This window comes from Lissotriton helveticus, chromosome 8 (assembly GCF_964261635.1).
Source record: "Lissotriton helveticus chromosome 8, aLisHel1.1, whole genome shotgun sequence".
Lineage (NCBI taxonomy): Eukaryota > Metazoa > Chordata > Amphibia > Caudata > Salamandridae > Lissotriton > Lissotriton helveticus.
In genome coordinates this window covers 1,678,395,991-1,678,421,141 of record NC_136069.1, presented here as the reverse complement: position 1 = coordinate 1,678,421,141, position 25,151 = coordinate 1,678,395,991, and the positions used below count along the sequence as shown (strand labels likewise).

Below are 25,151 nucleotides of genomic sequence, written 5' to 3'. Positions count from 1 at the left end.
TCTTAGCGCACAGTAACTGTACATTGGACTCAAATGTGCATGGTGTGGCCACCTCCCCCCAGGTCACAATAGACACTGTTTTTAGGGCTGTACTTTCCTTTGTGTGATTGTGGGCATTATAGACATGTTTTGCGTTCATTAAACTAACTAGAAAAACACACCTGGAACCAATGATTTTGTAGGTGAACAGGTCATGACTGTAGCCTGGAATGAGGTGGACACATGTTACATCATACTTTAATGTGTTATGCCTTTAAATGCTATTCATTGTACAGATTTATCCCTGAACTTCCCTGTGTGATCTGTTGCTATGGTTCATGGAGTTCTATGTTCCAGTCAACAGAGGTTATTGGGATCTGGATCTGGACAGTCCTTGTACTGTGCTGCTCTTCAATAAATCTCCAACTTGTTGTATTACAATATTTTTATGGACTATTTATTACAATTTTGGCGACGAGGAGCAACGAACTAGCTTCCCCTGCCGCACATGAGCAAATAGTAACCTAGAATCTACGTTTTCTTCAATTTTGCCCATTTCATTTGGATACTGGAAAACAAAACTTTTTCTACACTGTTTACAAGTGCCAAGCCACTACCTGTATGGAAACAACGACGGACAACTCTGCTACTTCGTGAGTTTAGTTGTTTCTATTTTTATTTTTCCATGTTATTAGACTTTGCCGACCTTTGAATTGGCCCCAACTGCCTCTACAAAAGGAAAGACAATGACGGACAAATCCATTATTTCGTGAGTTTAGTTGGTTGTGTTATTTTTGGTTAGCCTGGCTCTTTAAAGCTCTGCTGACTTTTAAATTGGCTGTGTCATTAGCAGTTCACTAGCGCAAGCGCTGTTTACCTTTGATTCAGCTGTTACTGCTGTTCTGCGAGCGCTTTCACTGACGCGCGGACCGCTTCTGAAAGGCGCTCCTTGAGACTGACTAGGCACCCCCCCCCTCACCTAGAGGAGGGGGTTCCCTTAGTCGCGCCATGAAACTGAGCCTGTAGTTGGAGGGGCTCATTCAGGGATGGTCAGTTGGCTCGTGACGTTCAGAAACCGAAACCTAGGTGGGAATGAGTATTTAAAGCAGCATTCCAGGGGTCTCCTCCTCTTTGTCTCCTTGGAACCAGGGAAGCCGCGGGAATGTCAGGAACCACCCTCCCACCCGGCAAAAGTGGCATGGTAGAGCGCGGCGGAACGCTGATACTTAACACCAAAGGGGGCATGGACAGCAATGGACGTTCAGCGATTGGATGGACCCCAAGAAGGGGTACGATAGAACTATGCATTGGATAAGCGGTGAGGGGACTGACCTGCATGTGGTCCTGAACTCTACTGCAGCGGGTAGGCGCAGGGAGGGGACTGACCTGCCGGTGGTCCTGTCTCTACTGACCTATCCCACAACATATGGACTGTGTGGACTAATTTGGGAGGATGCCTGTGTTCAGGTACCTCGTTGTGACGGTGCGCTATGCAGTGCCCTGTATTTCAAGTAATGCAATGTTTGCTGTTGCGCGTTGGGTCCTGCCGGCACAATGTGCGCAGCTGAGTGAGTCGACCGAGTCGGCCAACAAAATGTAAGTACACATGTATGGCAAAGTTGAAATACAATATAATGTTATGCCTAATTTTATTACCGCTTTTGACATGTGGATGTTGCAAAGGTAGTTTGTTGTAATGAATATATATATGTCTCCAAATAATACCTAATCCCGTAGCGGTTGAGTAGATTTATATGCTTTATGCGAATAAAAGTCTACGCCTTGGACAACATAATTGATTTTGAAAATTCTTGGGCCCAGTGGGCATTGTGGGGTGTTGAGGTGAAAGTGGGTGAGTGTTTCATTGTGCGCGTACCATGCATTCTGACGTATGCACAGCTGACACTGACGCTCTACGCTTTGTGCTCTTTCAAACATGTATGTGAAGTTCAACGTCTTCACGTAACGTTGGATGTTTTCACGTTCTACATCCATTTTCTTTCACAACCGCTCACGGACGGAGCTCAGTTTGACATCAGCAAAATTTCGAACTGAAGTTTACAGCATTTAACTTCACCAACGTTACTTATTATGGAAAAACATCCGTTTTACTGTTACTGAATATTTATTTTTATTTTTTTGAGTAAATTGCACCAGAGACCAGGGAACATTTCTTCACAATTTTTAAGCACATATGTTAATTTTTAAAATAATGCAATTTGAGCCACCTTTCAAGTTTCTTCAAAACAAGGGCGATCCTCCAATACCTTGGACAAGGTGGAAGGCGAAATTTCTAAAATATTTAAAAGCAGTTGATGGGGAAAGACTTTCTGCAGAATGGAAAAAATAATATTCTGCTGCACTCATTAGGGTCTGAAGGTCAGGTTGTCTTCAGGACACTTCCTCAAACTGATGGTAGTGGTGACAGGAATGTATTTGATGATGGCATGGCCCGGATTGAAGCCAGATTTAAACCTACCTGCAGTGTTGCTTGAAATAGATTCAAATTCTATACAAGAGCTCAACAAGATACTGAGTCCTTTGATGACTTTCTTACTGCATTACGGCATCTTTCTATTAATTGTAACTTTGGTCCCAACACTGATGAGATGATCAAAGATCAGATCATTGTTCATGTGAAAAGCAAATAAATCCAGGAACGGCTGTGGTTTATGGGGGACCCGTGTTTGAGGGATGCCATCACTATGCCAAAATGTATAGGGCAATCTGAAAGATGGATGAGATCTTTGGATAAAGAATCCAAAGAGTCTAAGGAGAAAGTTGGGGAAGTATGCGCTGTAAAAACAGAGTAATTTTGTGGGACAGCTCCAAGTGCTCAATGTAAATTTAAAAGAAATGATAGAGACTTTCACTCTTTCAGATGTGGTAGCGTTAATCATGGTGTCTCTTCTCCCAGGTGTCCTGCTTTGGAAAAAGAGTGGAAGAAGTGTGGTTGTCGTGGGCATTTCGCTAAGTATGGGCTAAAAATTCGTTCCGCTCGCGGAATTTGTGGATTCTCTGCAATTTCGCGTTCCGCGAATCTTGCGAAATTTTTTCCAGGAAGCCCTTACAGGGTTACAGCAGGTGCCCAAGTTGAAGCTAATTTCTTTGTAACAATTTACAAAATGGTTACAAAGGAATTAACTTCAACTTGGGCAGCTGCTGTAACCCTGTAGGTGCTTCCTGAGGCGCCTCCAGAGTTGTTGCAACTATTTTCTGACCCTGCTCTGACCCTCGAAGCAGGGTCAGAGAATAGTTACAAATATGGCTCCTGTCACAAAAATTAAACTGCCACAGGAAGCACTTACAGATAAGGAAGCAGGTGCCGGACTTGAAGCTCAAATTCAGTAACACATTAACCAGCCCCAAATTAATTTTTCTCGGTTGAGGCTGGCTGGGCACGTGTGCTTTCTCCCCATAATCTACAGTGGTGAACCAGAGGGTGCTGTGATGAACCAGAAGGTGCAGTGGTGAACCAGAGGGTGGCAGTGTTGAACCAGAGGGTGGCAGTGATCAACCAGTGGGTGGCAGTGGTGACACAGAGGGTGGCAGTGGTGAACCAGAGGGTGGCAGTGATGAACCAGAGGGTTGCAGTGGTGAACCAGAGGGTGGCAGTGGTGAACCAGAGGGTGGCAGTGATGAACCAGAGGGTGTCAGTGATGAACCAGAGGGTGCTGTGATGAACCGGAGGGTGGCAGTGGTGAACCAGAGGGTGCTGTGATGAACCAGAGGGTGGCAGTAGTGAACCAGGGGGTGACAGTGGTGAACCAGAGGGTGACAGTTGGGAACCAGAAGGTGGCAGTGGTGAACCAGAGGGTAGCAGTGATGAACCAGAGGGTGGCAGTGATGAACCAGAGGGTGGCCCCGCTAAACCGCCCGGGAGCCCTGTGGGTTTAACCCACCACGCTGCTGAGCTGCCCAGGGGTTGTGAGCCCCTGCTCTACTGAACTGCCCCGGGGCCCAGTGGGTGTGAGCCCCGTGCTGCTGAACTGCCCTGGAGCCCTCTCAGTGTGAAAATCATTTGTGCTCAATTGCCTGGGAGCCCTCTGGGTGTGAGCACACATTGTGCTAAGTGCCCCCTGCCCCCAGTACATATATACCCGTACTGCACAGCACCATTATGCTCTTGCACCATGAAGTCTGGTGCCTGGAGGCTCCTGATCCATGTAGGTGGTACCACCGTCTGGTGCAGTCAAAATGTATAGTCATAACTTGCTACACAGCACCAATAAACACATGTACCCCCTGGCACCGGTATGCGCATGTACCAGTCGTGCAGCACCCGCATGCCACTGCACCCTGCTGCCCAGCGCCAGCATATTCCTGTACGGGGCAGTTTAGTATGAGATGGGACATTGTCCAGCAGCAGCAGATTTATGCGCCTGAACCCACTGAGCAGGATCAGAATAGCTTTGTACCAACACGCGCAGCAGAGCTATCTTGGACATCTTAAGGATTCTGGGGTCCTGTGCCAAACGTATTTTTGCATCCATGAGTTTCCCGAGCGCCATCCCCGTGAAGCTCCTGTGACCAGGAGGCTGCTTTCTCCTCATCTGCTGCTCTGCTCGGTCTCTGACCCTTTATCAACAAGATGCATGTGAACTTGCATAGAAGCCCTGCCCGTTTGGCCCCGTCCACCACAAACTAGCGGTATGAAACGTCTTCCCGGCCGTCCCCACTATAATGGCCAGCTCACTCAAGGGACCTCGGCGCCTTTTGGCGCGCTGGCAAAGTTACAGGCACACGTGGTCACATATTTGTGCAAATGGCAAAAAAATCCACGAGTTCGCGGGCAAATTCGCGAACTCGCGGATTTTTTGCCATTTTGCACGAATTCGCGGAACGGAAATTCACAAATTTCACCCATTCCTACATTTCGCCCATGTATGCAAAAATGTTTATGGGGGCAATAGTAACAAAAGGAAAATATATTTAAGTGAGCATGGTTATGATGAATGTATGAGCGAAGACAACAGGGGTATTGTTGTCTCTATCACTGGTGATGGATGCCAAGGAGATAAGGATTTTCCTTTAAATCCCCCTAAATGTCAGGTGCATGTTTTTGGGGTGTGTCTGGGTTGTTGAAAACTTTCTGAATTTTCTTTGGGGTAACAGATTCCTGTTAAGAACAGATCACACAGGGAAGATGAGGGATAAATATGTACAGGGAATAGCATTTAAAGGCAGAACACATTAAAGACCGATGTAACAACACACCACACATGCACACAATAGGAATATATGGAATCACATTGATAATGATGTATGCAATAAGAAGTTGCTGTTAAATCACATTGATATCTTGAAGTCACTGTGGAGCGGGATGGTTTGTCGCCATGGTTATTGATTTCCAGCAAACTTCTTCATTGGGTTCTCCTCCCACTCCGGCAGTGAAGACAGCTCTTTAGAGAGGCTGTCTTCGATTGGCCAACCCCACATCTTGAAAAATGGAGCCAAATTCTTCTTAACCTGATTGGAGAACTTTTCTGCCCACAGGTTCATCTTGTAGGGGTTTTCATTTTTAATGTTACTCATTTTCTGGTAGTCGGAGAAGAGCTGGATGAAGGGAACCCAACCAAAGGCTTCCTGCAGCTGGGAGACAAAAGATAGTATTTTATCAAACACACAAAATCAAAACAGCAACTGTAGCAAGGGGAAAGTGAGAATCCAGAGCAGAAACCTAACTACAAAGCAACAAAAGGTTACAGAGGTTTGTAGATTTGATTTGTATGAAGAAATATATATGTAGGAAGAAAGAAGAGTAAAAGAAACAAAAGGCACTTTCATAGAGAAGAAAAAGGGGACCACTTGTGAGGTTATTTGCAGGGGTGACCCTACAGCTGGGAAGGTTGACGTAGCCTTAAAGGGCTGCTTAAAATTAACACATATTCAGTTCCTTCTGGGAGTAAAGGAGGGCGTGAGCTACATCTAGGAGGGAGGAAGCCCCAGACTGTTTGTGTGGAGCAGGAGAAGACCTTTCATCTTGCCTGTTGTTTCCTGCACATTGCATGTACAGTGTCATAGAGACCCTCTGACAAAAGACATGGATGAAAGTCCCTAACTCTCAGCTCCACCAAACATAGCTTAAATATGCAACAGGAGGATGCATGATCATCCCTTCCAAAATCTCTCTGGAGATGACCGGGGTCCACAGTTGACTTCACATGGCTGGGAAGGAAAACACTCCATAACAAGCATCAACAGAGTTCACACCAACCACTAATTTGAGGCTGCTCTTCATTTATCACCCAGGAACTGGATGGCTCAAGGGAGGCAAAGGGCATGCAAAGAGTCACTGAGTCTATAAGGCCCTCATTACCATTCGTCCAACCGATGTTGTAGTCGGAATGGAACTACCTGACAAGGAATGAGAGGTCCCACCCACCGAACTACAATGCGACAGCCTGAAACATACCCTTTACTATTGGTGCTTGTGCTGCTGGGCGGATAAGGGTCGTCAGCACAAGCCACAATAGAAAAGGGTATGTTTTTAAACATCCACCCACTGTGTGCCAGGCACCAAGTGCCCATTCAAACAGAATGTGTTATAGGGAACAGCGTAGGGGAGGAATCTGTTGAGGGATCGTCCATCCCGAGGTAAGGGAAGAAGAGGATGTTTGAGTGGACGCACATTGCATTGAGGTGGTTCTCTGACCATAAATAAGGGACCAGCAAGAACTAGGGCAAATACATTAATCAGAGTCTCACTAAGGAGGAAGAAAGGGATGCCCTTTAAATTGAAATGTTCTGCAATCGCCCGGGGAGACACGTTAGGAGGGACACAACCAGGCCTGCACAAAAGGTTAATCAGGTAGGTGGACCCAAAGTCAGGGTGTATTGTGAACCCTGTGCATGGGACATGAGGTTTAAACAGATCGAAGGTATCTATGTTATGTGTATCCACAAACATATGTGCATGTAGTTTCAAAAGACTCTGTAGCCAGTGATGCTGTAGAGGTGTCACATGGCCATCTCTCCCCAAGGAATGTCATCATTAAGATCTGTTATATGTGTGGCCAAACGAAAATCGATTTTTTTTTCTCCCTAAGAAACAGACAATTCTCAGTCATCTGTCTGTATGCTTCTAACTCTATTGAGTGTTGATCATCAAGGGAGTGTTGTGTCTCAAGATAGTGTGAGCTTATTCGGGTAGTATTCTTTTTGCAGCTGATACCCCTGGGTTGCTCCGTGATTCTTGTGTTAACTGCCTGGTTGGTCATGCCTATAATGCATTTTTTAAAAGGACAGGTAATCATGTAAATGCAGTTCCTCGAGTTACAGTTAGTTTGAGACCTCTGTACCCATGTCTGGGTCGAGTTTGATTAAAGTACAAACCCCGCATGATCCTCATGAGTAGTGTCCACTCACTGGGGGCGAACCCCATAAGTGTTGTTGTGTTAGTTTCTTGACTGCCTTAGGTCTGGTGTCTTTAATGTTATTGATCCGCTTGAAATCAAAACGTGGGGCAGGTAAAGTCAAAAAGACTGTTTCTATAATGGCCCAATGCCTTTTAATGATTTTCTAAATTCTATTAGAACAGGGGGTGAACGATGGGACACAGGTAAGGACATGGTCTGGAGTGCGTAAACGTGGTTCTAGCAGTGCCACCCTGTTGTTGCTCTTGACTCTTTTGCCTGCCACTAAAACCATGCGGGAGAGGATAGTTATGTGCTTCTAGGTTGATATTCAGAGTGGGTGCTTGGAAATCATAGTCACTGGTAGATCCACAGTTGCGGCAAAGCCACAAGAATTGTCCAAACGGTAGATTGCCTCGAAGGTGTTTAGGATGATGACTGTCGTAATGAAGAAGGCAATTACAGTCTGTTGGTTTCTTGTATTAGGTGGTATGTAAGAGATCTCCTTCTAAGGAGATCAACAAGTCTATGAAAGGGGAGATATTCCTGGTGACTCTCAAGAAGGGGTTCAAAGTGTTGATCCATCTGCAGAAGGAATTGAAAGTGTCCACGTCTCCCTGACAGAAAATGGGTATGTCATGGATATACCTGCGCCATATGCTGATGTAGGCAGAGACGGGATTATCGTAACTTAGAATGCTTTCTTTTTGAAAGTTCAACATATAAAGACAAGCCAAACTCGGGGCAAATGTACTGCCTATCAATGGGCCTTGTGTTTGGTTGTATAGCTGGTCCGGAAACTGGAAGAAGTTCTCCATGAGTGCCAAAGTGGCGTCCTCAATAATAAAATTCAGTGGGGTAGGTGACGTCCATGTTTCAGAGAGGAGGGTGTTCTCTACTGTTTCTAAGGGAGCATTTTGTGAAATGTTAGCGTAAAGGGCATCTACATAGAGGAGGAAGAAAGAAGTCGACATGGGTAGTACAATTGGTTTCCCCAACCAGATTGAGCACATCCCTCGTGTCCTTTAGAAAGGGGGTTGTCTTGGTAACCCAGTGGGCGTAAGAAGTGAATAAAAAAATATGGAAAGGAGCTTGAGTAGAGACCATATCACTGACACAATGGGTCTGCCTGGCGGAGATATAATGCCTTTATGTATGCTAGGAAGGACATAGAAATAAGCAATCATGGGTTTCAAATTCACTAGGAAATGAGCCTCATGTTTACCTAGCCAGCCTTGTGCTTCAGCCGAAACTACTAGGGAGCTAATCATGGCACACAATCTCTTCATCGGGTCCTGCGTAACAGGGGCATACTATCACCTGTCAGAAAGTCGGCAATCAGATTCACGGTCATAGTCCGTAGTTGTCACAATGACAGTGGCTCCTACCTTATCAGCTGGTTTTACGGTGATGAGGGTGTCATTAGCCAATGACTGCATGGTAATAAGTTCTGTGTTGGACCTATTGTGGTCAGATTGTTTCCAAGCCTGACTCAAATGTTAAGATTTCATCGGAATCATACCTGTGGTGGGCGTAAATGTAGAGTGATTGCAAAGGCCTGAATCGGAAGTGTCTATGATGGGTTAATCCTGGCTGAAAAAAAATGTTTACGCGTATTTTCTGGAAAAATTTATGTAACTCACAAATAGTGCAGAATTTATCAACTTTAGGAGTGGGCACAAACCCAAGGCCTATGTGTAAAACCGCCATCTCAGTATCAGGCAGGGCTCTATCAGAGAGATTAACTATGAGTTTGTTTTGTTGTTATGGTATGTTATGTTATACAGTTTTATTGAGTGCTCAGCTGCCCCAGCAAAGGGGCCTCCCAGCGCTGATGGCAGAAAACTGAACAGCCTATAAGAGAGAAAAGGCCTACAATGGACCGAAGAGGAATATTTTGGTTGCTTTACTAAATGCCAGATAATTCTTAAGGCTGTGGATGGAAATAGGGAGCGCGTTCTAGAATTTTGGAGCCAGAGTAAGAATGGAAAGCACCACAGCTCGGACCCTCCTCACCCGAGGGATAGCCGCCAAATGCTACCCCGTCAACCAATGTTGGCGGGAGGGGGTTTATGGTGCAAGCAAATTGTCCAAAATACCTGGAGATGAAGAGTTCAAGATTTTAAATGAAATACAGAGGGACTTGAACTCTATGTGTCTGGCCACAGGCAGCCAGTGAAGCTAACAAATAGGTCTAGATACAGAGCATGTCCTAGGTAGGCCAAGGAGAGTTCTGGCCGCAGCATTCTGGACCCTTTGCAGTCTAGCGATTTCAGACTTGTTAGACCCAGGATAAAGTGAGCTGGCATAGTCTAGTCTCGACAGAATTGAAGCCTGAACAATAACCTGCCTAATGGGAGGGATCAAAAAACCCCAGCAATGATTTGAGCCCCCGCAGTATACCAAAACAGGTCTCTGCCACCTTCTTGGTTTGGGTCTGAAAGCTAAGGGCGGATTCGACCCAGACACCCAAATATTTTAGCACTTGTTTGAGGGCAGGTACATGTCCCAGAGTGGCAGGCCACCAGTGCTCGCTCCACAGCTCAGTATCTTTCCTTACCAGCAGTACCTCGGACTTGCTGGCATCGAGCTGGAGACAGTTGGCAGTCATTCACTCTGCGACGGCCTCAAGATCACTCCGGAACTTGCAAGGGTCCCGAGTGGAGTCGTCCGAGAGTGTGACTACCAACTGTGTATCATCCGTGAATGATAATGCAGTGAGTCCTCTGCTCCTAGCCACCATAGCTAGCGGTTGAACATACAAGTTGAAGAGAGTAGGGCTCAAGGCTGAGCCCTGCGACACCCCCTGTTTGGTAGTATGGACTCTAGAAATGAAAGGGGGGCTGCTACCTGGAAGTGTTATATTTCATATTGGTACCCTAATATTGGTCCAGGGAATAACGTACACTCTCTGTACATCATCTCCTCGTCATTTCATATGAACAAGCCTTATCAGGACATAACTCCAAATAAGGAGAGAATGCCTTATATGGACATACCGCCTTATAAGGACTGTGGCCTTTTATAAACTAAACCTTTCACCTAGTTCAATTCCGAAGGTGGGTTTTTCTCGTTCGATATTGCTGAGACTTCATCCTTAGCACATATGAATAATGTATGAGTACACTTCACCTCTCCCATCGACGCACAAGGTTTAATCCCCAAAGTCATCCCCATAATGAACAATGGGGAACACACACACATAGACTGTATAAATACAGCACCTCTTGCTATCAGTAGGTAGGAGGGACCGAGGCTTCACACCAACACGCTGACCAGAGACGCAGCGGCTCCGGCATGCGGGGTGTCCAGCTCAAGTCTAGGACAAAGTCCAACACTCTCACTCTTCAGGTATGAGAGTTTGACTAAAGCCTATTGGGATGTTTGGCTCTTTGGGGCATATGTATGTAAGTTTGGTTTTGCAATTCCCAAATAGCGAATTTTAGAGAATCGCTATTTGAGAATCACAAATCGAGATGTATGTAGGATTTGCGAAAAGATTTGTGAATCCTACATATTCCTTAATTGCGAAACGCAAAGTGCGCAACTAAGGAAACCCTCCCCATAGGAATGAATAGGAAGTCATTCTCAATTTGCGATTAGCAATTAGAGAATCGCAAATTGAGAATGCAATTTCAAGGTTGTAAGATGTCAAAAGGACACCGTGTTGCACCCCTGAAATAAGCATGGGTGCACATGAATTTTTTAAGTATAGGCGGGAAATTCGTTCCGCTCGCGGAATTTGCAGTTATTTGGCAATTTCGCGGTCCGCGAATCACGCGAAATTGTCAAAAAATCTGCAAATCTGCGAAGTAACTGAAGTACATGAAGCACTTACAGGGTTATATCAGGTGCCCAAGTTGAAGCTAATTTCTTTGTAACCATTACAAAATGGTTACAAAGAAATTAACTTCAACTTGGGCACCTGCTGTAACCCTGTAAGTGCTTCCTTAGGCGCCTCCAGATTTGTTGCAACTATTCCCTGACCCTGCTCTGACCCTCGAAGCAGGGTCAGAGAATAGTTACAAGTATGGCTCGTGTCACAAAAATTAAACTTACAGATAAGAGAGCAGGTGCCGGACTTGAAGCTCAAATTCAGTATCACATTAACCAGCCCCAAATTAATTTGTCTCGGTTGAGGCTGGGCAGGTGTGCTTTCTCCCTATAATCTACAGTGGTGAACCAGAGGGTGCTGTGATGAACCAGAAGGTGCATTGGTGAACCAGAGGGTGCTGTGATGAACCAGAAGGTGCAGTGGTGAACCAGTGGTGAACCAGAGGGTGGCAGTGGTGAACCAAAGGGTGGCAGTGATGAACCAGAGGGTGGCAGTGATGAACCAGAGGGTGGCAGTGATGAACCAGAGTGTGGCAGTAATGAACCAGAGGGTGCTGTGATGAACCAGAGGGTGGCAGTGATGAACCAGAGGGTGACAGTGGTGAACCAAAGTGTGACAGTGATGACCAGAGGGTGGCAGTGATGAACCAGAGGTTGGCAGTGATGAACCAGAGGGTGACAGTGATGAACCAGAGGGTGGCAGTGTTGAACCAGAGGATGGCAGTGGTGAACCAGAGAGTGGCAGTGATGAACCAGAGGGTGGCAGTGATGAACCAGAGGGTGGCAGTGATGAACCAGAGGGTGGCAGTGGTGAACCAGAGGGTGCTGTGATGAACCAGAGGGTGGCAGTGATGAACCAGAGGGTGACAGTGGTGAACCAGAGGGTGCAGTGATGAACCACAGGGTGGCAGTGATAAACCAGAGGGTGGCAGTGATGAACCAGAGGGTGGCAATGGTGAACCAGAGGCTGCTGTGATGAACCAGAGGGTGCTGTGATGAACCAGAGGGTGGCAGTGATGAAACAGAGGGTGGCCATAATGAACCACAGCGTCACGAACAGGCTGCACACGTGGAAACAACATGGTCGCGACCGTTGCGACCACACAAGTAAATTCACATTTCTGGACTTGTAAAAAACCTTTGCGAACTGGCAAAAAAAAAATCCACGAGTTTGCGGAATTTGCAAAATTTGCGAATCACGGTTACGATTTCACGTGAATTCGCGTATCGCGAATTCGCAAATTTTGGCCATACTTCGTATTTTTCAAAGAAATCGCAAATTACCACCAACTTGAAGTTGGTGGTAATTTGTGATTCCTTAAGGCCAAATTGCACTTTTTCTGTGCTTCTTACATTTCATTTAATGCAATCTTAAAATAGGGAATTGCAAATTTTGTGATTCCTTATTTTGCAAAGCAGCTTTTCATTAATACATACCACTATGCCCAATTACGATCGCAAATGCTGAAATTCTGTGAATTTCGGTGTTTGCGATCGCAATTTGGAATTATACATATGGCCTTAGACTCTTAGGCTCTTAGGCTTAGGCTCTTTCACACCTACTCACATGCTGGGTACACTTAGGTACATCTAGACAGGCATCTTAGGAGAACGCACTTTATTTTCTAAATGCATTTTATATTCATGTATCTGTTCATGACTATTGTAAAATGGTAGAACAATACTATTCCTTTTTATTCACTGTACTGCTTGCTCTATATCTCTGCTACTGTGTTACAGTTGTAGCAGCCCATCTATTTTACATGAGAAGAACAACGGTACAATACATTCTTATTGTAAACACACTCAACTGCTTCTTCTGTGTATCTCTCTGAGAGCAAAACAAGCAAGCACGAGTGACTGGTTGAAAAGTAGTATATTGTTTCCACGAGTCTGAGGTTATTATGTTCTGAGGTTGCCAAAAACGAATCTCTCTGATAACTGGAGATTCTAGTGGCACTGCGAGCTAGCTAATGCGAAAACATAGGCTGACATATTCGGTGGGGGTGTTCAGAGTCAGTTTGCCACCAAGACCACAGTATATGTTATCCGTAAACGGCATAGGTCCTGCATGAAGAGTACTATTGGAACTACACTACAGAAGGTCCTCTCTGAAAGAAAAGAGGCAAACCATTCCAGGGCTGAGTCCACAATGCCCGCCTCCTCCAACGGCTTCAGCAGGATCTCGTTGGACACAGTGTTGAACGTGGCACTAAGACCTAATAAGATCAGTGCTGAGGTACGACCCTCATCTAGGGCCCGTCTCAGATGTTCGGTTGCAGCTAGCAGAGCCGATTCCGTGCTGTGACTGGGATGGAAACCATTCTGAGAGGGGCCCAGTATGTTATTTTCCTCCAGATAACCCGTCAAGGTGGAATTGATGTAGGCCTCAGAGATCTTGGAGACCCAAGGCAGGAGGGAGATGGGGCAAAAACTTGCTGGTTTGACTGCGTCGAGATAGTTTTTTTTAACAAGGGAACCACACTAGCATGTTTCCATGAACAGTCATGAAGAACGATAGATTGATCACCTGGCTCAAAGGTTGTTGTTGGTCTGGCTTCTCATTTGTTGTTGAGTCTCTGTTGGTGGTTCCTGCCACTGCACTTTCTTTTGCGCCGCACCTCTTCTTTTTCATCACCCTCTGCCCCAAACTCTGCCCAAAAAAGATGGGTGATAAGGTGGTGTAAAAGTTTGATGGGGACCCTGAGGGTATGGCGGGACCCATTGGGTACTTCAGTGTTGGCCCAACAAGGAGCTGCCCAATGATGAAGCATGATACCCATCTGGGTGTATAAGGACCCTTGTTCCAGAGGGATCTGATCCCTCTATCTGACCCCCAAGTGTTTCCAACTGTCCCTTTCCTCTCTCTCTTCAAGGAACTGCATACCCTTCGTTTGACATAACCTGTTTGGGGGCATGCATGCTGGACCTTTGATTGCCCTCTATCCCTCCTTTATATTACTAAAATATGTAGCACCTTCTCACCGGGCCAGTGACTTCCACACCCAACAAGTTGTCACCACAATCTTATCTCCACCCAATGTTGCCCCAACTCAACTGTAATAGGGATTCCAGTGGGAGTCAATACATTTGGTCCCTTTTCAGAATAAAGTAAACCAGCCTGGCATCTGTGTGATACCAGTGCAAATCATAGTGACATTGTGCCATCAGATAATGCAGTTTTAAATCTGGGGACTCAAATCGACCCCACTCATACAGGAGAGTCAGAGATTCCTGGCTGACCCGCGTCTGTTGGTTTGCCTTTATGAGTCTAATAGCAGAGTTTCTAGAGTACCGAAGAATGCCATATGTACTGGGACAGGAATATTGCTAAATAGATGAAAACACTGCAGGAGTATTACAATTGTTTTAAGTGCCATGCGGCCTGCCCAAAATAGGGAGATTCTAATCTAAATTTTCACTTGACTAGTTAATGTGTCTTTTGCAGGTCCATTATTCAATCTGACGAAGTCTTCCATATCCTTGGGTTTAACTGTTCCTAAATATTTACCAGCATAATCTATCCATCTGATTGGGAACTACATATCTGTTTTTAAGATGATTAGTGTATGCAGGAATGGCTCAATCTTCTCCAAATTGATTTAAATATCTCAGTATCTTCCAAATTGAGTATGCCAATGTCAACGGTTGCTAATATTTTGTCAATCGATATTGATTCATTTAAGAAGCAACTGTGAATCTTTTCTAATCAGACCTATGTGATCACATCTAAGTATTTTTCAGTTTGATCAGCTATTGGGTCAACTCGTGCTATTTGTAATTGTTCATAGTATTCGACAAAACTCCTCCACCTTATCTTCATTCATTGTCAGGGTAATTTCACCATTTGTCTCCGGCTGTGGGGTGGAAGCTTGTCTCTCGCTGCAACCATTGTAATTTTCTTCCCAGCCGCTCTCCCTCTTCATACTGCCTGGCCTGTACAATCCTATACAGACAACTCACCTCCTTTTTAGCCAACTCCCGAAACTGCTGTAATTATGTATGTATTTTAGAGAGGTATTCTGTATGAGATACCGTAGTGACTGCATTTTCCAACACTTTCTTATTCCCTCTAGATAGCAGAGATGTGTTTGTATATCTTTCAGTATACCGGCATGTTTAGATATTGCTGTTCCTCTGATGTTGGCCTTAAAAGCCTCCCATAGTGTTGCATTCTAGACACTGAACCTTTATTTAATTGAAAGTATTCCTTGATTACAGTGTGTATTTTGTCTTGAAATACTGACTCCAGTAAAAATTCTGTGGGGAATCTCCATCTTGCAAGGGCCGTTCTAGAAGACAGCAAAGCCAGCGTTAGCATTACTGGAGAGTATTCAGACAGGATAGGAAGTAGATGAGAGCCCCCCCACTGCCCACGAGGATTTGTCATGTGAAACCAGCTAGTGATCTAAACGTGTCAAAGAACCACTTGGGGAGGAATAGAAAATGTATCCCCCTGCATTGTAGTTTCATTACCTCCATTTATCAATAAAATAAAATAGAATATCGCCCAGTACGAACACCGACTGAGTATGTCAAGGACTTCTGCTTCCTCAAACATCCTTATTGGAATTTAGCACTAGTTTCTGGTTTCCCTCAATCCAATATCAACATCTCAGTATCCAATTGTCTCAGTTCAGTCTATATTTGGAGCATATGTGTCAACCAATGCAGGTTTCCAATTATCAAGCAAAAGCGTTTGTATTGTATACCTGCCTTTGTGTTTTTTAAATTACTGCATGGGTTAAAAATCTCCATGATTATAGACAAGAATGCAGACTCCACAAAAATAGAGGAAAAGTATATATGTGTCCCCCATCTTTTGACCAGGATAGCCAGTTGTCATGGGGACAGGTGTGTTTCCTAAAGCATTATCAAGTCTGTATCATCCCTGTCCAAGAAAGGAACACCTGTTCACCTTTTGATGAATGTTTATATTCCTAACATTCCAGGAGAGACATGTTAACAAATATTTCTTTGGGGCTGTCATGTGTGGCATTAGCTCTATTCATATTATTCTTTTGGTACACGGTACACAGTAATTGTGGGGCATTGCTCTGTATATGGGAACTATTAAAATCATGTAAGAGAGCCAGGACAAGTAAAAATATTTATAATATATTTGAAAACTCCATTCATTGTATTGATCCTGTGTTTATTTCATCAACAGATCAAGGGTGATTCTTAGGAAATCAGAATCACTGGAACCAAAACATGTGCACAATACAGCCAACGGGTGTTTCACCCCCTTCTGGCATGCATGCCTGGGGCTTTTTCAAGAAATAAATAGAAATAAATCCGGTATTTGTAAAGCGCAAACTACTCACCCTTACGGGTCTCAAGGCGCTGGGGGCCGTCGTGGAAATTAAGTGAGCTGTTGCCTAGAGTCACATGGTGCTGAGCTGAGCTAGCTGCCACCGGAGGCAGAGATTGAACCGTGAGCCCTGTGCTCCGAAGTCATCTGCCCTGGCCGCTGCACCACACCTCTCCACTCACCTCAAGGTGCAGTTAAATAGTCAGAAGTATATAATAAAGGGAATATTAAAGCGGCTGAGACTGCAGTTGTATTATTAGCAGGGTGTTGCCTTAGAGCCGTGTCAGGCATGTACCTCAGAAAATGTCCCTTTAGTCAAAGGATGATTTGCTAGTGGTTGGCATGGTAAAATCAATAAACTTGAAAATCTTAATCCACCACACCCACCCACTCTGTTAACCCCAGCAATATGTGCCAAAGGTGCCAATCTAGACAAATATGCAAACCTATAGGCCTGATTCACAGAGGTAATTTACACATTTGAGTACTTTACACCTTTTGTTTTCTTTATTGAGATTTGCAATGTACAATCACACACATAACTGTCTGGTAAGACACAGCATTTCAAATCGTCCAGAGTAGGTCAGTAATACAAAGGGCAAAACCTAAAATTAAACAAAGTACTTCCTCCAAAATTGGTCAAAATTGTGCTTAAAGTGGACCCAATCAATTACAGTCAATCTTACAGTTCTTGCTGTGGTTTGGAGCATGCATTTATTCTAACAAACACTAAATGGCCACCCACATCTCATCCCAGCCTCGCAGTGCAATATACAGTTCAGGTGGAACTACGTGGCAGTTTCAGTCACCATCCAGGGATTATGCCTGTACGTAGCTCTTCAGTGAGTTCCAAATGTCTCGCGGACGTGAGGTTGGCGGCTGTAATGTAGAGTATATGTCGCTCATTGTGTCGCAATTAACCAGGTCTCGGAGCCAGGCCTTCACCGTTGGTGTTTGTGCTCTGCCCCAGTTCAGAGAGACCTGAGGCTTCGCGTTTAACAGAGCGAATGCTGTATATCATCCTATACTTTTCTTCAAAGGCTGGATATACCCCGGGAATGCTGTCAATAGTACAGGGTGTAGGATTTGTTAAACCACAAGATATAGGTGCCGAAAGACCTCCCCCCCAGTACGCCAGAATGGGCCTGCAGTACCATGCAAGATGCAAGTAATCTGCATTAGCAGCAGCACACTTAACACATGCCCGCGAGGCGCTGGGATACATCTTGGCCAACATTCACAGGGTTATATGTGCTTGATGTATGTATTTAAAGTGTAGGGGCCCGATTCACAGAACTAACATTAGACAAAATCCCCAATTTACTACCATATTGGTATTCACTGAGGGCACTTACTCATTTTCGTATTCACAGAAGGCAAGAAACCGGCGCCAAGAAACCGTTGGTGAACGAGCACTATACAAATCGTATTTATCATATCATCATATCATATCATCACTTACTCATTTCAGTATTCACAGAACTTAGGACTCCTAACTTTAAAACTCCTAAAATGCCTTCTGTGAATACCAGAGTCTTAAAGTTAGGATTTTTCTCTGTTTAGGAGTAGTAAAGTTAGGACTCCTAACTTTAGGACTCCTAAATGCCTTCAGTGAATACCGAAAGTCTTAAAGTTAGGATTGTTCTCAGTTTAGGAGTCCTAAAGTTAGGAGTCCTAACTTTACTACTCCTAAACTGAGAAAAATCCTAACTTTAAGACTCTGGTATTCACTGAAGGCATTTAGGAATTCTAAAGTTAGGAGTTCTAACTTCTGTGAATACCAAAATGTATAAGTGCCTTCTGTGAATATCAAAATGAGTAAGTGCCTTCTGTGAATACCAAAATGGTAGTAAGTTTAGGATTTTGTCCTAAGTTAGTTCTGTGAATCGGGCCCTAGGAGTTTGTGGGGATGGTTATTCGATATATAACATTTCTGTGCACAGCAATATTGCCATGTTTCCTAAGTAATTGGTAGACCTAGATCCTGTTCCCAGGCTGCTTGCACTTTGGCACCAAATGCAGGGTGGAGAGTCAAGGTTCTATAGAAGGGAAAACAAATGGGCTCCGTCTGATGAAGCTATATCTAGTGTGAGAGGGGGACAATCAGCTGGCTCCCTCGCAGCGTCCGGAATTGCCCCAATCAGGGATCACGGGCCCTACGAAGGAGGAATTTGTCCATTTAGGGGGTATTTTATTTATTTATTTATTTATTTAAAACATTTATAGAGCGCGGCTGTCACCTGGCAGGTATCCTGGCGCTGGTAGTTACTCCTGGGTTATTGGGCGGGGGAGGTGAATTATGGGTAAACTGGATTAGAAGAGGGGGTGGGGGAAGAGCCATGTTTTGATTCGCTTCCTAAAGGGTAGGAGGTGTGGGATTTGGCGAATTTCGGCAGGCAGACTGTTCCAGAGCTTGGCCGCAGCCACTCTGAAGGATCTTCCCCCAATCCTGGCTTTCTTGCATCTGGGTACTTTCACAAGGCAGGCGGTTGCGGACCTAAGTGTTCTGGTGGGGATGTACCACGAGAACAGACGTTGAAGAGGTCTAGGTCCTGCACCGTGTAGTGCCTTGAAGACCAAGCAAAGGGCTTTGAAGGCGATGCGTTGCTTCAAAGGAAGCCAGTGCAGCTCGGCCAAGGCAGCAGTGGCCGAGGATCTCCTGGTCCAACCAAGAGCCAGTTTAGCTGCTGCCGACTGAACTCGTTGGAGTCTATCTAACAGAGTCACAGGGGATTCAAACAGGAGAGCATTACAATAGTCAAGGCGACTAAGAATAGTGCACCTGACTATCAATGCTCGGGCTGAAGATGGTAATAGAGGCAGGATTTTGCGCAGTGAGCGCATAAGGGCTGAGCAGGTAGCGACTGTTCTTGAAACCTGCGTTTCCATGCTCAGTTGGTGATTTAGCATGACGCCCAAATTGCGAACAGTGGTAACAGGTAGCGGATTGTTGGAGTTTTCCGGGGGCCAGAACTCAGTAGGCAGAGGGCGGGATATGCGGCTCGCGGGACAGAACAAAACCTCGGTTTTCAAGGAGTTAAACTGGAGGGAGTTCCGGTGCAACCAGCCTGAGGTGTCTCTTAGGCAGTTATGGAAGGCTTCAAAAGAGATGGAGTCTTCACCCTCCCAAGAGAAAAGGAGCTGGGTATCGTCCGCATAGTTTACTGTGGTCATATTGTGCGATTTAATTAAAACGACCAGTGGCTTCAAGTAAACATTAAAAAGAATCGGACTGATGGAGGAGCCCTGGGGAACACCGTAAGGGACAGGGGAGAAGACCGATTGGAAAGGGGGAAGGGATACAGCCTGTTTTCTGTTACTAAGGTAGGAGTGAAACCAGAGCAGAGCCGTGCCATCGACACCTGCCTCTCTCAGCCTCTCAAGCAGGATCCCATTATTGACAGTATCGAATGCGGCAGACAGGTCTAATAAAATCAGGGCCACGGCTTGGCCCCTGTCTGCACGCATTCGAAGCTCTTCCATGGCAGTGAGCACTGCAGTTTCAGTGCCATGGGCTGGGCGAAACCCAAATTGGAGTTCGTCCAGAACGAGGTTCTGCTCGAGGTGGGTTGAGAGGCAATTGCTGACCCAACGTTCAAGCACCTTCACCGGAAATGGCAGAAGTGATATGGGGCGGAAATTGGACAAACATTCTGGATTCAGCGTAGGTTTCTTAAGTAGCGGGGTGATAAGCGCTTGCTTCCAGGGGGTGGGGACGAAGCCAGAGCTAAGAGATTGATTGCAGATCATCCGCAGGGTGTGGAATAACTCGTGCCCGCAAGCTTTCCAGATTTTCGGGGGCAAAGGATCAAGAGGGGATCCCGAGGTGATGCCCATTGCCAGCTTCTCAAATTCTACTTGAGAGATCAAGGGGAGGGCCAGGAGACTATTCATAGGAGGGCTTGCTGACCTCGAGGAGTCAGAGTTGGTGGGGCCGACTCCGGGAGGGGTAGGGTGATTATGTGACGGGGGGGTTGCCAGGTTGTTGATGATGGTCTCGATTTTATCGGTAAAAAACCGAGCGAGATTGTCACAGAGGGTCTGAGATGGGGGAATGGAGTTCTTGACACAGTCAGGATGTATAATGTTGTCCAGGATCTGAAATATACTTTTTGAGCTGTTAGCAGCGTTAGCTATAGTGGAGCAGTAATATTCCGATTTACACTTTGCGATGGCAGATTTGTAGTCACGGAGTACGTTTTTCCAGAGGGCTTTGTTGTTGTCACAGTATCCGTGTCTCCACTTTCTCTCAGCCTGTTTACAGGCAGATTTGAGGGATTTCAGGGAGTCATTGTACCAGGGAGCAGGTGCTCTACCTTTGGGTTTACAGTGTTTTAAAGGGGCAACTGAGTCCGTGATAGATGTAATTCTCGAGCTGAGGGAACTGTAATTATTTTCCACCGAGCTGGAAGGAGAGAAGCTATCCTGCACCTCAAAGACTTTGGTAGTGGTGCTGAGTATTTCTAGAGCCTTCCAGTTTCGGTAAGAGAATGTGGTGGAGAGTAGTTCTTGGGCTTTCTTATTATGGCGTTGGTGATGAAGAGTTTGATGAGCGAGTGGTCCGTCCAACTCATGGGCAGAATATCGCCTACTTGCGTAAGATCGGGACTCGAAAAAATGAGGTCGAGACGATTACCTGCAGAGTGGGTGGGGTCCTTTATTAGTTGGTGAAGCCCTACGCTGTCACAAGATAACAGAAGGTTGTCTAAGCCTGTGTTCAGGCTGCCGTTTGGCCAGAGATTGAAGTCTCCAAGAATAATAAGTTTGTTATGGGAGGTTGCCATGTTTGTGATGATCGTAAGGAGAGCTTGCTGTTGCAGGAGGGAAAATGCCCCTGGCGGTCTGTAACAGATAATCACCGTAAAGGTGACTCCTGGGTGGCAGGTTATAGTCAGACCAAGGAGCTCAATTCCAGGTACAGGATCTATGTCAATGGTGTTTATTTGCCAAGCGGCTCGGAAGATAATACCATCTCCGCCGCCGCGGCCTTTGGATCTGGGAAGATGTAGGATGTTGAAGTTAAAAGGACAGGCAGATGCTAGGTCGGTCTCACAATTGGCATGTGTCCAGGTTTCAGTTAGAAAGAGTACATCTAGTTGGTGTGAGTCTATAAGGAGATTGATTTCAGTGGCATGCTTCGGTAGAGATCTGACATTCAAGAGGCCTCCTACGATTAAGCCCTTGTAGATGAAATCAGTTAAGGGAGAAGCAGTCTCTTCGAAGGAGAGCTTACCTTCGTGCGCATACCCACGTAAATTGAGCAGTGCATCCCGGGTGTAGCAGGGGGATTGAGGGCTGGATTGGGCAGGGTAAGAGGCGCTAGGCGCGTCCTCGTCGCGGACGAGCGCAGACGAGCTCGCCTTAAGCGCGCCTTCGGCGCGCAATCGGCGTGCCCGCTGCGCTCGTCCGCTGCGCTTCCGGTATTGACACATGAGTATATAGTGATAGTGAGTGACGTGGAAGGGGGCGTGGCCAGCAAGAGATGGGCGTGGCTATCGTCTCCGTCGGCGAGCAATGGCGCCAAGAAACAAGTCAATTCCCTTTCCCAACAGCTATTATTCAGCTGCACCGGGAATCAGGTCAGTATCAGAGTACAATGAATGTGCAAATCAGCAAGGTTTTAAAAAGCAATACAAGTTAAAAATGAGCATAAACACCTCCCAGCTTTTCGCCTCAGGAGTATCACAAGCAGAGGAGCAGCGCTAGCGTTCAGCGCGCCCTATTTATCTTTTGCGGAGGGGGCGTGGCCAGCAAGAGATGGGCGTGGCTATCGTCTCCGTCGGCGAGCAATGGCGCCAAGAAACGAGTCAATTCCCTTTCCCAACAGCTATTATTCAGCTGCACCGGGAATCAGGTCAGTATCAGAGTTTCCCTGTGGGAAAGGAGTTCCTCCGTATTGCACAGTATTTAAATAAATCCCCAACTTCCCTAACACATGTCTAGTCAATATGCGCTTAGTAAGGGTTTCTGTAGTGGGGGTAATGCTATGTGCGCTAAGTATAAGAACTTGGTTGGTAAATGCCGTCGTAGTTTTGTCCATGCCCAGAACGTAGTGGGCAGTATCTGAATTTCAGAAGGGCAGCGGAGCAGACCCTGTGGTAGTATAGCAGATTAAGGATTACTGTGTATCTGGGATCGCTCTTGTTTAACATACTGGAGCCTGGCATCAGGGTGATACAAATAATATGTCAAATGGTCTTGAACGATGAGATAATATAAATAAAAATATAAATAAAAATCAGGGACTCCAAATCTCCCCCGCTCATAAGGCATAATTAGGGTGTTCCAGCCTGTACAAGGCTCAGACAAGGTGGATGAGCAAGTCCAGAGTGTATCAAAAAATGTTGTTGTGAGGGTGATGGGGATGTTTAAAAAGAGGTATAAAAAACACGGAAGCACCAGCATTTTCAGAATGGCGATTCTACCCGCCATGGAAATGGGAGGTCTGATCCATCGCTCCACCTGCATTGTGAGTCGATTTATCGGGCCATAGTTGAGGCAGATCACCTCTGATGCACTGCAGTGTGGAAAAATGCTGAAATAATTTGGGAGTTCAGTGCACCACTTAAGTGGGAATTCAAAATCCTCCTGATCAGTGGCTGGAGTCAAGGGAACAATTTCTGATTTGGTCCAATTAATGACTGGTCCTGAGTACACTCCAAATGGGACTACTTCATGAAGTATGTTGGACAAGTTCTTAGCTGGCTTCCGCACAAACAGCATGACATCATTAGCATAGAGCGAGGTTGTGAGGGGGCCTGTATGAAATTGTAACCCTTGATGGATATGTCTCTCCTGCATGTATCTCGCCAGGGGATCCATAGCTACTATAAATAATAGGGGTGAGAGGAGGCACCCTTGTCTGGTGCCACGCATCAGGGAGAACTGAGCTGCTATTTCAAATCTCAGGCGGCCAATGGGGCCGGCATATAGAAGTCAGATCAAATTCAGAAACCCAATTGGAATTCCTAGTTTCTGAATCACAGTGTACAGGAAGGGCAACTCCAGAGAATCGAAGGCCTCCTCGGCATCAAGTAGGGCGGCGGCCGCTGGCACTGTAGGTTCTATTTGGTTCATTACAGCAAATGTAGCATGCAGGTTAAGTCCAGTGGATCGACCAGGAACAAAACCCGCATTAAAGGGGCACAATATTGTGTCAACTAGCAACGATAGGCAGGTAGCCAGTATTGTGGCAAGGATTTTATAATCATGATTAAGTAAGGACAAGGATCTGTAAGATGTACAGTTGAGTGGCGACTTACTGGGCTTGAGTAGGAGCGTGAGTATGGCTTCCCACATAGTAGGGGAGAGAGAGCCTTTCAGTAAGGCCTCATCATATACTTCCAACAGTTGGGGGGCTAGTTCATGGCTTTGTAAAACTCCCCTGTTAGGCCGTCAGAGCCGGGAGCTCAACTACTGGACAGATCCCTTATCGCCTGTTTAATTTCATCCTCATCTATCGGGGAGGCCAAAAAATTGTCCTTCTATCCAGGCAATAGCCAACTCCTGCAAATAATCAGACAGGGCCTGTCCTAATGGAGGATCGTGAATTGTATAAAAATGAGTGTAGTAAGAGAGAAAAGCAGCAGTGATGTCCGTCCCCCTCGTCGGTGTGGTGTCAGTGTCCAAATCTAGATGCGTGATATACGCCGATTGATATTGAGGCCGAAGTAGCCAAGCAAGTGTCCTGCCGGGCCTCTAACCCTCCTCTTGTGCTCGGGCCCTTGCGTATTTGCTTAAGTATTTAACTTCTCAGTTGGCCAAGTCAGTGAACTCGGTCAGCAGTCGAGCGGTCATTTAGTGTCTGGGAGGAAGGGGTCATCTGGGCAGTTGTGTCCATATCTCTTAGTTTCCCCTCCACAACTTCCAAATCTCTACGTATATAGTGCAATACACCGGCATGCTTACAGATACAGACCCCCCGTAGAAATGCTCAAAGGCGTCCCATAATGTGGACTGTAAAGTCACTGTTCCCTCATTTATCTGCAAATATTTCCTAATGGCTTCACCCACATTAGCGTGGAAAGCTGAATCAAGCAGAGCCACCACAGGGAACCTCCACAAGGGTCACAGTTTTTGGATCCTAGGAAATTCAATTGTGAAGAGAACGGAAGCATGATCAGACAATGTGCGCAGAAGGTAATCAATCATCTGGAATTCTAATAGAAGCTGTGGTGTAAGGTACCAGTGGTCATCCGAGACCAGAATCCATGTGGGGCCGAGTAAAATTAATAGTTCCAATCCATTGGGTGTTGCATGCGCCAAGGGTCCGCCAGCAATGCAGACTTCAAGAGTGTAGTGGGGCCCTGTATTGCATGTGGTTTTGTGATGCGTTCCAGGACTGTTGTGTCTGTTGTAGAGTCTAATGTAAGATTGAAGTGCCCACCCCCCATGATTATGGTGTCTGTGTTAAGCCATTCAATCTGCACAGCAAGGTTGGGAAAGAAGTCAATGGTATCTATGTTTGGCGCATTTACATTAATTAAGAGGAGTGGTTCTTCTCCCAGAGAACCCAGCACCAAGATATACCTGCCATCGTCATCAGTCACCACTTCCAAGACCTGAAAAGGGAGAGACTGACAGACCAATATGCTCACTCCACGCGAGTATGAGCCATAGCTGGAAAAGAAACAGTGGCTGCCCCATGACGACGCAAATCCATGCACCGG

The 25,151-nt window shown here is 45.8% G+C and overlaps 1 protein-coding gene across 1 annotated transcript in view; it reads right to left on the bottom strand.

Annotated features, from left to right (window-relative positions):
* Nucleotides 1-3,111: 3,111 nt before the first annotated feature.
* Nucleotides 3,112-25,151, bottom strand: part of LOC144773620 (TRPM8 channel-associated factor homolog) — a 206,026-nt gene continuing 183,986 nt past the window's right edge. The window contains exon 7 of the mRNA XM_078658767.1: nt 3,112-5,571. Coding sequence (XP_078514893.1) covers nt 5,320-5,571 — 252 coding nt within the window. The 3' untranslated portion in view covers nt 3,112-5,319. The remainder of the gene's footprint in view (nt 5,572-25,151) is intronic.